This window comes from Diadema setosum, chromosome 8 (genome assembly GCF_964275005.1).
Source record: "Diadema setosum chromosome 8, eeDiaSeto1, whole genome shotgun sequence".
Classification (NCBI taxonomy): Eukaryota; Metazoa; Echinodermata; class Echinoidea; order Diadematoida; family Diadematidae; genus Diadema; species Diadema setosum.
Window position 1 is genome coordinate 23,959,581 of NC_092692.1, and position 19,318 is coordinate 23,978,898.

At 38.8% G+C, this 19,318-nt stretch overlaps 1 protein-coding gene across 1 annotated transcript in view; it reads right to left on the reverse strand.

Annotated features, from left to right (window-relative positions):
• The window catches only part of LOC140231716 (speract receptor-like), a 464,534-nt gene that overhangs the window by 198,974 nt on the left and 246,242 nt on the right, over window positions 1-19,318 (reverse strand). The window contains exons 4-6 of the mRNA XM_072311869.1: window positions 17,962-18,137; window positions 14,122-14,260; window positions 3,654-3,802 (exon numbers count right to left, since the gene is read on the reverse strand). Of these exons, the coding sequence (XP_072167970.1) occupies window positions 3,654-3,802; window positions 14,122-14,260; window positions 17,962-18,137 (464 nt within the window). The remainder of the gene's footprint in view (window positions 1-3,653; window positions 3,803-14,121; window positions 14,261-17,961; window positions 18,138-19,318) is intronic.

Sequence of the window (19,318 nt, forward strand, 5' to 3'; positions counted from 1 at the left end):
CGCAATCTCAGTGTAACCAAAACAAAAAATAATAATAACAACAAACGCATGCTAAGTTGCGCGCTTATGAGTGCCATACCTTACGTCTTAATAGAGATGACGTCACACTGAGATAGCGCGCGCTGCACAAAAAAAATCATGAGACAATAATAACAATAATAGAAGCGTCATAATGGGAATGAAGTGATACAATCTGTCATGTGCTTGTATGCATTACATAGAGCGAAGAGAGAGAAGAGAAAAAAAAAGGAACTTTGGCGGGGGTTACAAATCAGCTGATTACAGGAAGTGGGCAGAACTGCGATCCATTGTTCAGTTTTGAAACAGGCATGAACAAAGATCTTTCCTTGCTCAGCCCAAACACTTTCTTCGGATAATTAATTTCAGTTGGTATTCCGCTATTGATAATTTCACCCTTGTAGAGATCCTCAATTTATTATACTGGGCAACTTACGTAGTCTTGATGTGTTACTAGTAAATGTACCACATGTATATAACACATTCCTCAGCTCCTTTCTTCCTTCTTTTTCTCTTTCTTTCCTTCTCTCCTTCTTTCCTTTTTTTTTTTGCTCTTCTCTCTCTTCGCTGTATGTAACAAATAGCTGAAATAGCCATTGAGAACATAGCTTATGCTGGCTCAATATCTAAACTTCTTGGTATGTAATTGCCAATTTGTGCAAACGTTTTTATTGTCTTCTTCCGGCATTAGCACATCTTCAAATAAGAAAAAAAAAAAGGCATCTATGACAGCCATTTTAGAAAATGGCTGCCAATACCGTTGGGAGCGATTTTATTTTCTTTTTGAAAATTTGCGAAGGAACAATATCTAGAGTTAATGTAAAGTAAATCTTTGATATAATTGTCAACCTGTGTACAAAATTATATTGTCTTTTTTTAGAAAAAATAAAAACCCTCTACCGCAGTTATTCTTAAATACATACTTGACATAGTTTTCGAGGGCGCAATTCAGCGATGGCCTATCTAATTTCTTTATATTTTGATACAGTTATCAACTTATGTGCAAAATCCTGTTTGCTTTTCCTTCTATGAATTAGCATAGTCTAAACGTTTAAAATATATTATGTTATCTACAGTAGTCATTTTGAAAAATGGCTTCTACAGGCGATGAGGGCCCATATTTCGATGGCTTGATATATTGCTTGACTTTAAACACGATTTTCAATTTATGTACACATTTTTACTTTTCTTTCTGAAATTACAATTTTTTTTAAAACAAAATAATTACAGTGTACAACAATGGCAGTCATTTTGAAATATGGCGGCCAAGGCCGTTGAGGGCACTGTTTACAATAATCTAATGCAAATATTTATTTCAAGCATAATTTCCGAATTCTGTGCAAAATTTTCTTTACTTTTCCTTTTGTGAAATCAGGAAATAAGAAAAAAAAAATGGAATCCATGCTTGCCATTTTGAAAAATGGCTGCCATGGCCATTGAGGGCGCTATTTACAATAATGTAAAACATAGGCCCTAGATGAATTTCAAACGAAAATTTTAAATTGAGTGGGAGATCTTATTGATTTTTCCTTCTGGAATTAGCAAATTCAGAGAAAAAGGTGGATTTTATGGCAGCCTTTTTGAAAAAGTGGCTGCCATGGCCGTTGAGGGCGCAATTTGCGGTTGCCTATTATCTAAATCTATTTTGGATGTTATTTCCTACTCGTTTGCAAAAGCTTATTGATTTCCCCTTCTTGTAATTTGTAAATTTTTACGAAAAATGACATTTATTGCGGCCATTTTGGAAAAATGGCTGCCATGGCCGTTGAGGACACTATTAATGATGGCCCAATGTCTGAATTTATTTCAAATGTAATTGTCAACATGTGTACGAAATTTTATGCTTTTATCATAAAATGCACAATTCCTCTAATTTTTCAACCTACGGCGCTCTACTATTAGCACTTTCATCCCTGACGAAGGGGGAGGCCCCCGAAAATTCGTATTTTGAATTAAAATCAAAGCAATTGGCATTTAATGCATCCCTTTATTGTGACATTATTATACATATATACATGTATATATATATATATATATATATATATAAATATATATATATATATATATATATATATATATATATATATATATATATATATTGCAGCATTCTCAAAAGCGATGGCTGAAAGTAAATGTAGATTTTGGAATTATGATTATAGTCAGGAGAATTTGAGGAGAGATCTGTTTATTTATTGTTATTTGCATTTGTAATCGAATAGCATTTTTTTCATAGAAGGCCCCACTTCAAGAACGATTTTTAACTGAAAGGGCCATACTCCTAAAAACAGAAATAAATACAAAATTATATTACTTATTGACAGCTAAAATGTCATTACCTTACTAATTTGACAGTAAAAATGTTCGGAAGCCCTGGTGATAAGATAATGATACATTACGTTTGCAATACGCTTAATATAATGTTTGTAAGCGCAAAGGGAAAAGACGAAAGGAAAAATGAAAAAATGAGAGATAACAGACAAGTCAAAATTCAAGTAAGAATAAAATGACATACATCAGTGTGCAACGTGTGTACCAGTAAATAAACACATACAATAATTGGGTTACACTCAACACATTAACTTAGGGATGAAATCAATATGGAAAAAGGTGAGTTTAAGAAAGAAGTGCCTTAAACGATTCTACTGATGGGACTTGTCGTATATGAATGGGTAGATCATTCCAAAGCTTCGGTACAATAACCACGAATGAACGTTCTCCGTAGCGTGTCTTGGTGTGAGGTCCGGGTACCAGTTGAAGATGAGCTGTAGCATGGGAACGCAAACGTCGGGATGCAGAAGAAGTTGTTTAGGAGGGAGATTAGGTTCTGTAGGTATGAAGGGGCTTTGTTATGGATAGCTTTGTAGACAAGGAGGTGAATTTTGAAGATAACGCATTGGCAACCAATGAAGTGACTGGATAATTGGGGGTAATGTGTGCAGATTTCTTAGAACGTGTGACTAGTCTGGCGGCGGTGTTCTGGATGCGTTGAAGGGGTGCAGTATGGGATTGGGGTAGACCGGCTAAGAGACTGTTACAATAATCGAGGTGAGATGACACGAATGCATGGATAAGCTTTTCTGTGGCAGGAACGTCGAGGTACTTGCGGATCCCACCGATCCTAGCTATCCCCCAAGAAGCTGTCCTGCACTTGTTGCGGATGTGCTGGGCAAGGGAGAGGTGCTTATCGAAGGTTATACCAAGATCTCGGACACACTCAGATTTCTGCACACATACCGTAAACAGGGCCAGGGGAGGAACATCAAACCGCTGCCTGAATCTAGAAGATATATGCAACATTTCTTTTTTTTAACATTTCAAGATGATGATAAGGTGATAAAAAATGCTCTTTTGAACTCTCACTAAAGATTAGAAGTATAAGAAAATAGAAAGGCAGGATTGATAGAATAATTTCTTGAGAGAACCAATAAAGACATCACCATACCATTGTTTCCCTGATACCAAGCCAACTCCCCTTCCTCACCAATACTCTCTTCGTGTATGACGGAGGGAGATCATCTGCATACACATACAGAAATGTGAATGTGTGTGTGTGTGTGTGTGTCTTTGTGTGGAGAAAGAGCAGGGACATCAGTCGTTTTTAAAATTGGAAGGCCTTTGATACAACATGCACTTACTGGTGTGCTGTTCGTGATCTTGATGGTTGCTACTGGCAACATTGTGTACCCGTACTTGTTTATGTCCTCTTCCAACCGCATCGATATCACTGTAATATCTGAATAAGCATCGCCATTTTTGTCGATGTATTTTGGACGCCCGGTGATGCCTGTAAGAGAGGAAGAACAGCAAAGACGAAAATAACTCATCAGATCCTTTCCTCGATCGAGTATCATCTCATAGTGATCGGTGCTCACTACAATGTTCACTTTCACGTATCAATTGATGTTTGAGGTTTGGTTCCCCCTACACATGTACACTGTATATCAACAAGAGGAATTCGGGGTCCCTATAGTACGTAACGTCATGTTAATAAATGAAATAAGGTATTTCTAAAATGACGTCAAAATGGTCTTTTGTTCTTCCTCAAAGATTTAAACAAGCACAACATGCATTAATGACAAAGATCGCACTGCTGCATTGTCGTCATTAATCAACGTATTATGTGCAATACTGTATGGCTGTTAAATGGTTCTGTAATATCAACAATGTCATGAAATTGACTTGTCTCTTTAAACACGGCAAACGTAATTGCTGATAGGAGCAGAAATAAATTGAAAGGGTTGGGTAATGTCCCTAAGGGACATCTACCATCCAATTTTGGTCACAAACGGACAAAGGGATCAAAAGTTATGAGCCATAATCGAAACGCGCCGTAAAGACTTAACATTGGGCCCTAAAAGTTCGTTGACCCCTGTCTGTGACCTTTGACCTTGTGATGACCTTCAAATCCCCAAGTGACATCTATCATCCAAGTTTGGTCACAAACAGACACATACATCAAAAGTTATGAGCCATAATCGAAACGCACCATAAAAAAAACTTAACATTGGGCTCTAAAGTTCATTAACCTCTGCCTGTGACCTTTAACCTTGAGGTGACCTTCATGTTTTACAAAATGTGTAACTTTGCATAACTATTCTTCCCTCCAAGTTTGATTGAAATTGAAGTCCTCAGTAAAGAGTTATTCAAGTTTTTGTAGCGTTACGGACGGACTACGGACGGACGACGGACGGACAGACGCCGCAGGCGATCCCTTGGAGTCTCCCCACACCTCCGGTGGGCTCGACAAAAACAAATCAGTTAATTTACTAGGCTCTTCGTGATTGACAACGTAAGTGGCTTCATGTGACAGCTCACCGTGACTGTATTAACGTAGAGAATGGATGCGATGACAGAATTTGCTCTCAAAGATCTGAGAGGTTCGAAATAAAACATGCACTTTTTGCGAAGACTACCAATTAAAATTACGTTCATGGCAAATCAACATGAGACCACGGGATGACGAATATTTATATGTATATATATAATTTTTTTTTTTTTTGGGGGGGGGGGCAGTTTAGGTAAAACAGACAAACAAACAAACATGAAGCAAAGAAGCTGGTTCGCGTATATTGCACAAACCGGCTCTTACTTTCAAAGACCTGCTAAAATGGTTCCGACATTCTTTCCTGGTAATCTGATCATGTCATTTTTCTATTTTGTGCGAACTTCTTGGCTACCCGGACCTTTGTATCATTTTTGTTCATTAGTGTGCATAAAATATGATTTCCTTGATTTTGGTAAAATGTCATCACTTCACCCCTGTGGCACAGTTTAACAAATAATTTGTGATGACACATAAACACGGAGTCAAGCTGCAGGTTCAGCGTCTCCTATCGATTCAATCCAGCTAGGAGAGCTCAGCTGCAGTGGCACTGCTGCCCGACCGTAAGCGGCCTCGAGCTTGGCAACGTGCACCTTACCGACAACCCCATCATCACAGTGTCACTGAAATGTTACTGAAATCAGCAAGTCAATGAACCTACAATTTAACCTACCTAGGTGTTTGGGGGAATCTTCCGAGGAGAAATTAATGTTTGATTACCTTTATATGATAACCGTGAAGAAATAGGCAAATATCGGCCTTCGAATCCATCAACCGCTAATGATAAGGATGGAACAGTAGTCTACTTTTAACACCGTGCCAGTACCAATGTCAAGGGACAGGGTTTAGATTGGTGCTCTGTCAAAGCCGTCGTCTTTCATCTGTAATGGTAACTGACCTTGACTTTGCTGACGATTTGCTTTAATATTCGATATGACCGACAAAGCATAGGACCTGCTACTGGCAGTGGAAGAGAATTGGTGTACTGCTCAATGCGAAGACGGCAAATGTGAAAGGCCAACGCCACCACTACTACAACCTTGGACGGTGCAGTCCTTGTGGTGAAGAATGACCTTAACCTGGGCTCCTGGATTTCCTCGACAGAACATGAAACCAAGACCAGACGTGGCCTCGTATGGAATGCCTTGCATAGTATTAGGAAAGTGTGAAAGTGCCAGCTTAAAGATGACTAAAACAGCGACTTCGTGTCAAAACAGTTGAGTTTGTACTGCTGTATGGAGCAGAAATATTTACATTTACATCCCAACAAGAAAAAGCACGGAATGGAGTGTACACACGCATAGTTAGGATATTAGTAGCTCTCAGTGTGTCCGGGAAAGATTACGTTCGAAATTTCAGCTTATATAGTGGTTTGCCGAAAGTGTCTGTCAAAGTACGTGCGAGGAGGATGAAACAAGCAAGACACTGCGTGCTGCACCCTGAACTATTTGTTCATTCTCTCACACTCTGGGAGCATAAACAGGAAACAGCCACTTACATCCATGTAAATGAGAACAACACAGGCCTTTACAGCATTAGTAAACTGAGGACAGTCACGCTAGATAGACAGGTCTTGCATCGAGCTTGCAGATGCATGAATGCCGTCAGCTTCAACTTTAACTTGAGTAGTGCCAGCGCTTTGCCAGTAGTATCCATGATTCACCGAAACTGAAATCTGCTATGGTTTCATAAGGCATCTCGATCTTGGCTGCGCTCCTTTAAGAATCTTCTCATTCCCACAACTAAAAGATCATGGGGAGATACAGCATTTATGTCAGCAGCTCCCCGCGTATGGAACAGACTCCCGGACTCTGTGAAGGATTGTGACACTGTCAATGACTTCAAGAGAAAAATGAAAATGCACATTTGGACTACCATTCTTTGAGGATGAACATGTTGCAGCTGTAGGAACTTTAAGTAATATACCGTCAGATTGTGTATTTTGTTATGAACATTAATTGTGAGCTTCTTGATCACATATGAGTGGATACGTTACGCGTTATAAATGTCTATATTATTATCATTGTTATTATCATTATCATTACTAGTTACAAAAGCGCAAATTCCCGTAAGTGTAGCGCATGAAATTAATTTGTGATATCAAGAAATTGAATTTGTGATATCACGAAATCCATTCTTGACATCACAAATTCAATTCGTGATATCAGAAATTCGAATTTGTGATCTCAAAAAATTAAATTTGTGATATCACTGAATAAATTTGTGATGTCAGAAATTCGAATTCTTGATAAAAAAAAAGAAATTTTGATATCACAAATTCGAAATTGTGATATCACTAACTTGAGTTTGTGATATCAAGAATTCTTATTTGTGATATCTAAAATGGGAAATTCTGATATCACAAATTCCATTTTGTGGTTTCATAAAATGAATTATTAGTATCACTGATTCGAATGTGTGATATCAGTAATTCACAGGGAATTCGAGTATTAGCTCAGTGCAGAAAATTACTGTGAATTCAAGTATTAGTTTAGTGCTGAAATACAAAGGGAATTCGAGCGTTAGTATTGCGCTGCAATTCAACTGTGCACTTTAACCGTTAGTTTAGCGCAGAAATACACAGGGAATTCGAGCGTCAGTTCAGTGCAGAAAATCACTGTGAATTCGAGCATTAATATATCGCAGAAATACAAAGGGAATTCGAGCATTAGTTTTGCACTGCAATTCAACTGTGAATTCGAGCGTTAATTGAGCGTAGAAATACACTGGGAATTCGAGTATTAGTTTTGCACTAAAATTCAACTGTGATTTCGAGCGTTAATTGAGCGTAGAAATACACTGGGAATTCGAGTATTAGTTTTGCACTAAAATTCAACTGTGAATTCGAGCGTTAGTTTAGCGCAGAAATGCACAGGGAATTCGAGCGTTAGTTCTGTGAATTCGTGATATCAGAATTTTTATATTTTTTATATCACAAAATGGAATTTGTGATATCAGAAAATAACTTTAAATAGTAAAAAGGCTTGCCATACGTCTGCCTCCGTCGAGCGTTAGCTCACACCTCGCTCCTTCTACCTGAGCGAGAGTATACCCACGTGCGACTCGTGACCCCCACCGAAACTCTTACGGCCATGGGGTCATCGCACGCCCCCTACGTCCTACCAGACGTACCAGAGACACCAACTTCAGTGCTCTAGGTTCGAATCCTGCTCGAGTATGTATGCCCATGATTCCTTTTATCATGGCTACTACTAAAACACTGATCGGTTCAGTGCTTATTTACGTCGATATAGGGCAAATTGTCAATTAGTTGCAGTGAAAACATTATCTCAACGTAAAGAATTTCATGAATTTGAAGAATTCTTCATATAAGCCTATTTGTTCTGTGAATACTTGCTGATGTGATATATTCAGTCAGTCCGCAGCACGTATGCTAATGAGCCGATCCGGCAAGATTTATTCAGCACTCTCGTTGACGATCTTTGCGTTCGAAAGGTGTCTCGTCGTGCGAGATTTTGCGAGACTTTGATAGGGCTATGGTTTTCACAGTGTAGCGACTTGTACATACATTCGTCATGGCTACAAGTCACGGTAACTTATTTTCCAGACTTTGATCTTTATTTTGATACTAAATTTGCCTATAACATCGGATCTTACCATGACTATATAATCAGTTGAATTTGCGTAAATTTTACCTGCTTTTCACGGAAGATTTTGTCATCTAAAATTCTTTTTTGGTTCCTGACCGGATTAAGGAACTGTTGTTTCTGATTTTGGCTTTTTCGTAGAGAGGAAACTTAGATACTCATCATATATTGGAGTCAAGGAGACGCAAGCATGATTTATACTAGTTTTTCCGTTTTGAAATGTCTGTAAAATTCACTCCTAAGCCAGAAGTATGCTCCGCACAAAGTGTACAGTGGTGCGAAAGAGCTCTCTCATTGGACAGTGCGTGCGTTCAGCGCTTGAACTACACGCGTGCCAAGAAACCGCAAGTGGCATGAAACCGTTATGTAGCAGCGTAATGACGTAATGTAAGCGCTGAGTGCAGGCGCTGTCCAATGAGAGAGCTTACTCTTGAGATTGCACGGTTTCAAGCTGATCAGCGCTGACATCGATGTATACTTTACTGGTTCCTGACCGGATTAAGCAACAAATTGTCAAGATATTTACATGGATACAAAGATTAGGAGATGGACTACCAAATAAAGCATTTTCATTGAGACGCAAGGTGAATTTGGTATTTTTTTGACGTCTTGAAAGTGTACTGCACGAATTACTTTTTTCATCATTTTTCAAGCTCAAATTACGCTATGATATTTTTCATTTACAATAATTTGAGTAACATGTGACGGTAGTTTACATATTTTCCTTGAATTTGATACCAAATTTGTGAACATATGGTGTATTTTTGTAGCCGAAAGCCCAAGGACAAAATCCCCTTACGCAGCTCATTACGTATGCAAGCCTAAAGCGGGCTTGCATACGAGTTGAATAAATACGAGCGAATTATCGGGTGCTGCGGACTGACTGTATTGTACATGGACAAATTTATTGTCCATTTCGTCTTTTCATTGATTGTTTGATTTTTTTTTTTGGGTTGCTTTGGCAACGCCCCCGAAGGAAAAGCTGATGGCAACGCACACCAACCAACCCTCCCGGCCCGAGAGTGATGCCAACCCGTATTCTGATATTAAAACGTTGAAACGCTACAGGAACTGGTTGACCTTACTCTGGCTGACATACAACAGTCTACAGTGCCGTTCTGATTGCACTTAAAATAACGTGTTTTTTGTTTTGTTTGAAAAACATGCTGCTACTTCGAAATTTTTACAGTGAGTTCAGAATAACGCGGTTTTTTCGCGATATTTGGGTCGCGATCCAAATCGACCAAATTTGTACATTTTATTTTTTTTGGCACAAAGACGAGAAGTTGAGCAGTGAGCACGGTGTCTGCAAAAGAAAAAAGAATCCAAGATCTTAAAAAAAAAAATATATATATTCCACAATGCACCCGCGCATGTCGCTCCTTGTTATCATTTTTACACTGCTGTGGCGTACCTCGGTATATTGAATTGGCCTTGAGACGTAGACTAGTAAGCTAACCATTCGTAAAATGCGCAGGCCAGCTTTTCGTAAATAATCACGACCCATAAAGTTTCAATTTGTTTAACAGTGAGAACGCTGAATCAAAACTACGCGACCCTGAACACAGCCCAAATTTCGAAATATTTGCAATGAGAACGGAATATATTGCGCTTGTGTTCTTCAGTCTACGAGAAATTGGACGCCCTAAAGCTCGATGTAACCCGAATTAATAGTAAGCTTTTAGAATCAGTAGCCTCGGTCTTCAGGAACTTTGTTAAAGTTATCGAAATTGAACAGAGAAAACTTCCCGAAATAGTAAATAACATGGCTGACGAGATCTCTGTGAACTTATTAGACAGGCTGACAGCTATGCAGATTCCTGGCGGACTGTATAATCTCGGGTTCTATGGAATAACGGAGCTCTGAATAAACAAGTGGTTCAGGTTCGACACCTTAACGTTTCTCGGCATCAGCGCATCCGACGCCGCCATTTTGCTGGCCAACGCCCATCGGCTCTCTTGCCGCCGTATGTCTATATGAACTAAATTTCATATAACATACGGTATTCGTTTAACAATCTCTTGTTGACTCGGTCTTTTTCTTTTTCAAAGATAGTGAAACTCACGTAAAATGTTGACAGTATGCTATCATTAACTTACAACTGAGAAAGTACTAAAATATGAATTGCTTTATGCATTTATGCATTATGCATTGCTAAGGTGGAGGAAGGTTTCATCGTGGTGTTGTGTGTGGTGTTTTTTGTTTGTTTGTTTGTTTTTTTTTGCATGGGGACGGAGCGGTCGGGCTCATAGGGCTGGTTGCGGGATGTGGAAATGTTGTGGAGTGGGGCGATTTAGGTGCTTTGTGTCGTGTGGGTATGAGCGGCTCTCCGTTCAGTTTGAACCCATTGATCCGCCCGTTTTTATGCCTCCGCCACGAAGTGGTGCCGGAGGCATTATGTTTTCGGGTTGTCCGTCCTTTCGTCAGTCCGTCCGTCCGTCCGTAATGAATTTTGTGGACAGTGTAACTAAAAAACCTTTTTGAGGTATCCTCATGAAACTTGGCATGTACGTGTATTAGGGAGTGAAGTTGTGCCTATCAACTTTTGGGTGCACATGCTCAAAATCAAAGGTCAAAAGGTCAAGGTCAAATGCTCAAAATTTCACTATTTCCCCCATATCTATGCAATGGCTAAAAATATTTTCTTGAAACTTAGTGTACTGGCAGTCATTAACTAGGGAATTTTGGGTTGATGGGTCAAAGGTCAGGGTTAAAGGTCGAGGGTAACAATTCAAATTTTTACTATATCCCTCATATTTATGCAATGCCTGCAGGATTATTTTTTATCTTTTTAAACTTGGTGCATGCACGTTTAACCCAATAGAGATTATCTGGGAGGTGTTTGTTTGTTTTTTGGGCCAAAAAAGGTCAAAGGTCATGAGGTCAAAGATCAAGTGAAAGTGCTGAACTTTACTTCTTCCTCCATATCTCGGAAGTGGCTCAAGTTATCTTGAAACTTAATAAATATTTATGCATGTTCTGCCTGACAGTGATTCTCTTATGAATTTTAGGGTCTAAGGTCAAGGGCCAAAGGCCAGATGAAAATGGTAACAATTTACTATTCAATACAGAAATTGCACTTTTTCTCCTTACCTTGAAAATTACTCAATGCATAAACTTATGAAGGGGTCAAAGTCAAGTAAAAGTCCTAAAATCCCCAAATACATGCTCTCTCATTCATCCAATTAAACCTAGGTCAAGGAAGGTGAAGATTCAACACATTTGTGACAAATGTGTCATTTTAATATTTTGCCAATTTTGTGAAAATGTAATCACACATTGTCCAGTATGTACTGTAGACCTATTAGGCGGCATACCAGTCGCATAGCGACATTTCTAGTTTGTTTTTGTTTTTTCTCCCGGGCTTTTCCTCTAGCCTGTTCTCAGTGTATGTTGAGAGTGGTGCGTTTTCCGTGTCTTTCTCAGCGAATGAGGTCTGTCTGTGCCCGTATATAATTGAGAAGGGTGAGACTTGTGTGTAGGACGGGTGGAGAGCTGCTCGGTACCTGCGTGCGTGGGTTGCCGGTATGTCTTGCTCTTTATGGGCTTTTGCATTGTATTGCTTTCTTGCGTGTCCGATTTCTTGCTAGTTGTTACTAGACTAGTTTGGTCCCAAGGGAGAAACGAAAGAATCGAACACGGTTGATTTTTTTTCCCCTTCGGAGACATTTTCTAGTCTCCCTTATTGCGGCAAGGTAGCGGAGACTATCCCCCCCCCCCCGAAGTTTAGACGTCTCCGCGACCTTACCGAGAGCCATGGCGACCTACAAGTTGAGATGTGGCGACGTCACGGAGAGGTCTACTTGAATGAAGAGACGTCTCAGAGACGAGTATGGCGCGCTATTTGCCCAATAATTCCGATAAACTTAGTTTATCGCCGAAAAACTTAGTTTATCAGTCGATAAACTAAGTTTTTCCGAGAGAAACTCTGTTTATCGAGCGATAAACTAAGTTTTTCGATAAACTCTGTTTATCGACTGATAAACTAAGTTTTTCGGCGATAAACTCAGTTTATCGCGATAAACTATGTTTTTCAGTCGACCGATAAACATAGTTTTTCGGCGATAAACTCAGTTTATCGCCGAAAAACTAAGTTTATCGATAATCACAGTTATTCAAGATTTGTCAGTAGAAGGCGCTTTGAGCTTTGAATAGTGTTGCCAGAGTAGAAGCGTACGGCTTTGAGCGTTGCCACTGCTCGTGGTCGTGTATAGGACCTGGGGCCTGTTTCACAAAGGTCGCACTTAGTAAGTCAGACTTAGCGCTAGTCAATCTTAGTCTAAGTACGACTTGACAGACAAAGTGCACTTTGTGTTGGTTTGCGTTAACGTTTTACGTGGGATGCCGTCGTGACTACTGGGTACTGTAGTCGCAAGTCTGCGGCTAGTGCGTGGCACTGCGTGCCAAACTCCACGTCCCAGAGTTTATCGTTAAACTTAGTTTTTCGATAAACTTAGTTTATCGAAAAACTCTGTTTATCGAGCGAAAGACTCAGTTTATCGATAAACTCTGTTTATCAAGTGAAAAACTTAGTTTATCAAGCGATAAACTAGGTTTATCGAGAAACTCTGTTTATCGAGCGAAAAACTCAGTTTATCGATAAACTCTGTTTATCGAGTGAAAAACTAGGTTTATCGCGATAAACTTAGTTTTTCAGTCGATAAGTAGAGTTTCTCTCGAAAAACTGAGTTTATCGACTGATAAACTAAGTTTATCGGTCGAAAAACTAGGTTTATCGGCGATAAACTGAGTTTATCGGAATTATTGGGCAAATAGCGCGCCATAGACGTAGCGATTTTCGTAACGTCTTTTGTGAATAAGATGTCACCTAGTCCGAAGATGCCACTTACGTAGAACTGTTCACAAGATCCGATGTGTGTATGTGATTGTGTGCCTACTGTCCATAGAATAGTCATGAACAATGGCTGTGAAATATCACATAGTGAGAGCTCTAGTAAGTTTCCATGTGCAGCGGAGATGAACGCTTTTATCAACTATTCATGAATCTTAATGAAAATTGAATTCGGGGAAGTTTCGACCATCATATGACACAATCACTTGAAGTGATCTGAATTGTTTTTGCGTTGCAAGAAGCTTGAATCATTCTAGTAGCGAAATAATTTTTTCGTATATTGATGTGATTCACTTCAATGAATATCAACATTTTTCAGAGAAAGAATGAAGATACATCGCATAAGAAAAAGGCACGTCCCCCTAAAAACAAGAACAACAACAAAACCATCGTATCACAACAGTTACGGCATCGAATTAGTTTCTATTGCAACATGATTGTTGCAATATGAGAATATAAGTGTCATCAGACGTGTTGATGTAAATGGGATGATAAACGATTATTCTGATCAGTATTTTCGTCATACGACTAGGGAAAACATTTTTAACAATGTAAGGACATACTATTGCTTTAATCATGCAAAGGTTTTAATGCGCAGTAACTGTGCATTTCACCTACAAAAATAAACGCAGTTTCCACCAAATGACATTATCCCTGTCTTCTTCTCAATCTTTCTACTCAAGGTCTGCAAAAACAAAAATCTAGCAGGTCGATTTACTCTCACAAGTGATCGTTATAACGACGTGCAACAAACGATAGCAAACAATCACAATTTTTTATAGGCATTTCTTTAATAGCCTAACATAAAAAGGACACTCACTGTTGCGTTTCCTGCAGAGGATCCTCTTCATTATCTCCGTTCCATTACGGACATCTATGCCATCAGCAAGAGCTTCATTCAAGGCAGGTGCGTAAACGTTATACACGGCGTCATACAGATAGGCTGCCTCAATAGGAGTCTGAGGAGCGGGGAGATGAAGCAAAAAGAAATATATATATATATATATATATATATATATATATATATATATATATATATATATATATATTTACTGATAGAATTAATAAAATTTTGAATTGAGAAAAGTTTCAAAAATCACTGTAGCATACTCACAAAGCTTCTGTGGGAATTCATCAGGTAGGCGATCATAGGCTAAGTGACAACTTAGGATTTTAGGCCTACCCTTTTTTTTGTTAGTCTACCCTATTTCGAGGGTGCTAAACCGAATGTGGGTGATACAACTCTTATATCATTGAGGGTTGTAAAATATTTAATATGGCTGCAAAAAGGACAGCCAAAAAAAGTAAATTCCCCTTCATTTCGTTACAAATGTTGAAAAATGGGGAACAAATATGGATTCACCTTATTTCGAGAGTGCTCAATCCGGACTCTGGTGATGCAGCTCTTGCACCCTTGAGGGTTTTGAGATATTCAAGATGGCCGCAAAAAGGGCCATCAAAATCTGAGATCCCTGTTTGTGTATTACCTTATAAATTGTGAAAATGAATTTAAAAAAAAAAGATGACTTTAATCAATTTTAAGGGTTCTGCATTTGAATCTTGCAACCTTGAGGGTTTTTTGAGACATTTAAAATGACCACCAAAATCTGAAATTCCTCTACATATCCTCACAAGTTCTGAGCAAATAGTGCTTTAAAGAGATTCGGGAGATTAATCCAAGGGCGATCTGTAATTTCAGACTAGAAGTTCATCTGTATGGGTACTTCATCCGAATATGGTGCTCATCTTTTTATTAACTACACATTATTTACCTCCGGAAATTTCAGCTGTTAACTATAAACCGTCACTTTATAGCAACCCCGTGGCGCTTTAAGCTTCTGAACAACCGTCACTTTATAGCAACCACGTGGCGCTATAAGCTTCCGAAACTCTATTACACGCTTATGAATCGTCCCGTGATCAAAATGAAGACGGGTCATTCCGCTGATGACGTCTGTAGCGTTGACGGCTGAAAATTCTGAATGTAAATACCGAGTGCTGAGACTAATTTTTAAACACCAAATTCAGTTTGTATTTTGTATGCATTTCAGCTGAGGGAATTTGTCAAATCAGCCAAAATGGTATTCGCAATCGTAATTCGTAATCTGTACCCAGTAATGCATGTCCGGTAGGATGTTCTCACGCCTATTGAAAAGTTTGATATTTACAAGCTCTTTGAGAGAGATGAACACAAAGAAATCAATAATGATTTTATTGTGCTAAGAATTATAAAAAGACTGCTGAAAAGATGAAAACATAGAAGCAAGATGGCTCCAAGGATGTGATGTTTCGCTGCATTGGCTACTTTGCTTGTCTGACACGTGCAAAAAAGGTATCTTTGTCTTTAAAAAACTAGTCATTGAGGACTAGGCAACAGATCAGTCAACATTCCATGGTTGTGGAAATTCGATTAAAGTTTTTCGCGCTCCGTAGAACTAAAGAATTGAAAGATATTCCTGCTTGTATTAGCACTTTGTACAAAATACTCTCATGCGGACATTTTTAAACAAGCGGATTTCACTGAATTTGCAAACGGTCACTTTGGTTCATGCTGTTTTGTCCCAACTTCCGTATGTTTGGTCCTTGTCCCTCTATATAACATGCATAAGCAAGAGCTTTCAATACATGATATTTATCTTATTCATAATGAACATAATCATTGAACAATAATGTGCATTTAGAGTTTTGTTGCAGATTTTAGCCCCGACCACAATATCAGAATTTGTTCAGAAATTCCTCCTTGTGCACAACAATCTGCACTATTTGCTCACTATGCTCCTGTAAGTCAGTCAGAACTTTGCAGCTATTTTTGTATGCCTCTTTGGTGCCATCAAAGTGTTGGTCATCTTTGTGCTACTAGGTCGTCTCTTTTAAAAGAGCAAATCTAAACCCAACTCTATCCTGCTGACAAATGGTGTATCAGCAATAAACCTTGCAAGATGACAAAATGCAGATGAATAATTGCATGATTATCATCTGCTGTTTTCTCTGCATGCAGAAATGCTGAACACTCACCATCAGTAGGCAGGACTTGCCCATTTTAATCATAATGCGATAGTGATGAAGAGAACGTTACTGAGCCTTAATCCATGAACGCTCACATAGGTTTGTTAGCAAATAATATTGGTGGTCATGTAGACATTGTTTACGACGCCAGTCATGCTTTTTTCCCCTCGTTCTTTTACTTTACTTTTCTTTTATTTTACTTTCGTTCTTTTTTCGCGAATGTATATGAGTGGTTGGAGAAAATACAGGTAACACGTCGTTAGAAACAACAATATCAGGTGGTAGTTAATATTCCAGTACTGTCAAATATTATGATTATGCAGTATGCTTTAAAAATTACACAATATATCAATACACAGTGGTCATAATTGGAATCATTTCTAATGACGTAATCAGAATATACCACATAATTCAAAAGAATACAAGCATTTACACCAGCAGGTTACACAATTTACACAAGCCAAAAAAGTATAACTTCATATCTCGGGAGTCATTTTGGTGGCCATTTTAAAAGCCATTTGGGTATCTTACTGGCAAAAAATGAAATAATCAATCATATCTTTAAGTTCGTCACAGTCAGCCTTTCATCTCTCAAGAGGTTAAAGCCTCTCCGTCGTTGTAATCACAGGGGAAACATTTCCTGTTTTCTGATACCCATTCTAAGTATTTGCAAGTAAAGGGGCAATACGCTGCACACGCAGCAAACAGTCCTGATTGATCTCTATGATCGTACATGTTCGGTTTTGCATGTGCGAGCTGCCGGAGGCTGGACTGGAACCTGGCTGCAGCTGCACTGGACCCGTTTTGCGTTTGTCAGTGGGCAGTAATATCTAAGAAACTCTGAAGGGACATCGCAAAAACAATCATATCAACGAAATTTGAGTCGAAATTCACAAATGATTCTCAAATAATTGTGAATTCAGGTGTGAGTTTCTTCAATTTGTCTCCCTCTACAAATCAAATTTGTTAAGATCGCAACTGCTGATCTGCAAATTAACAAAAATGTCGGAAAAAAGGAACTAGTGGGACTCGAACTTGTCATCTACTGCTTCCCGGGCAGCGACACTATATACCACCACGCTGTCCCTACCACCACGCTGTCCCTGGTTGCCGGCAGTGACACGATGAACATCGAACAAATACCCAAGCTCCGAAATTCCGACACTGTTATGTTAAGTAGTCCAAGGTGGACAGGCATATTAAATGAAAGAAAGATATTATTCAGAGGGGTGAAGATTTCGGTGTGAGTTTCTTCAATTTGTAGATGACAGATTCGAGTCCCACTGGTTCCCTTTTTTCCTACATGTTTGTTATTTACAGATCAGCAGTTGCGATCTTAACAAATTTAATTTGAAGAGTGAGACAAATTGAAGAAACTCACACCTGAACCTTCACCCCTCTGAATAATATCTTCCTTTCATTTGTGAATTATCTGTGAATTCATCGAAATTTCACCCCCCAAAAATCCCATATAATATCAAAAAAGATAGACAATTTGATCTTTACAATGATTTGTGAATGTATTGACATATAAATTTCGCAATTTTTTTCACAAAGAAACGAGCGACAGTGAGGAACCGTACCTTATCGGTCTGGCCTCTCAGTCACTTTGCTTTTGCGCTCATGTAATGTTAACTGTCATTACACAACTCACCTTGTGTGGAGCGGTGAAATTACCAAAGTTAAATTCAAACGGGGGCTGTCTCAGATTGTCGAAGACTGCAATTTTAAAAGCTTCATAGCTCGGGTCGGTGGCCGGTGACAGATAGAGCGCGAGCATCGACCGGTAATACATGATGACTTCGGGTGATGGTTCCCGCCAGTAGGGTTCTGCCGGAAGTTCAAGTTGCAATGAAGTGATAGACTATTTTTTACATCAGTTTATTTTTTGTTTTGTTTGTAAAAAGCCTTCAAATACTTTGCATGAGTTCAATGTTTTAGGAAAACAGAAATGCCCAAGCTACTGAAACGTGAATATGGATTTGCCCTTATATGTAAAATTACACTTAAATGCGGGGCACTGTCTCAAACTGGATAAAAATCTTAACTCTTACTCGGAGGTCCCGAGTTCAAATGCATACGTCCTTTAACAAGACGTCTTTACCAACCACCCTCTCGACTCAGATGTATAAATGTGTACCTAGCAACCTAGCATTTACATAAACAAACAATCCCCTCTTTCAGCCACCATGAGACCCAAACCCTGCCAGACAAGCACCATCGCACTCAGATCAACTTTCCCAGTATATCACACGATTCCTCCTCATCCCACTACAGACAGCCACAGCAGTACCCAAGCAGGTGACCACACTATAAAGTATTGCTATAATATGCTTGTCTATTTCTGTTTGTCATTTTCCCTTATATGATATGTCCATATATATAGTATGATATACAATGTATTGTATATGAACATGTCTTAGAATGCCCATTGTTTTACAATAACTATGTATCCGTTATTGTGTTATGACTTGTAGTTGACAAATATACTGCCAAATATGTCCTGAAACCTCTAGTTCATGCTGAAATCACACTCAATTCATTATGTTCATTACTCCATATGGTTTGTTATGCTCAAGACTTCTATGCCATGTTTGTATGGACAGACAATAAAGCTGAGGAAGAGTTAAAGTGGAAAGCTCTTACTACCCAGCTGGCATCGTGCAACATCTATAGTCTTCATTGTCACAATTATATTATCCTTTTCTAGATGACAAAAGCGTTTGTAAAATATCAGCATCATATCACTATATATCTGTACCTATCTGTTCATGCATATATATATATATATGTATATATATATATATATATATATATATATATAGTTGAAAGAAATTGGACTGAGGCGGGACGTTGCTCTCGATCTTAGTCTCCCTTTTATTTGTCAAGCTTTCGGCCCGTCATTGGGAGACTAAGATCGAGAGCAACGTCCCGCCTCAGTCCAATTTCTTTCAACTATATACATCCAACAATGCGGCACCGCGTACGTTCGGGACCCAGGGAACTATTTC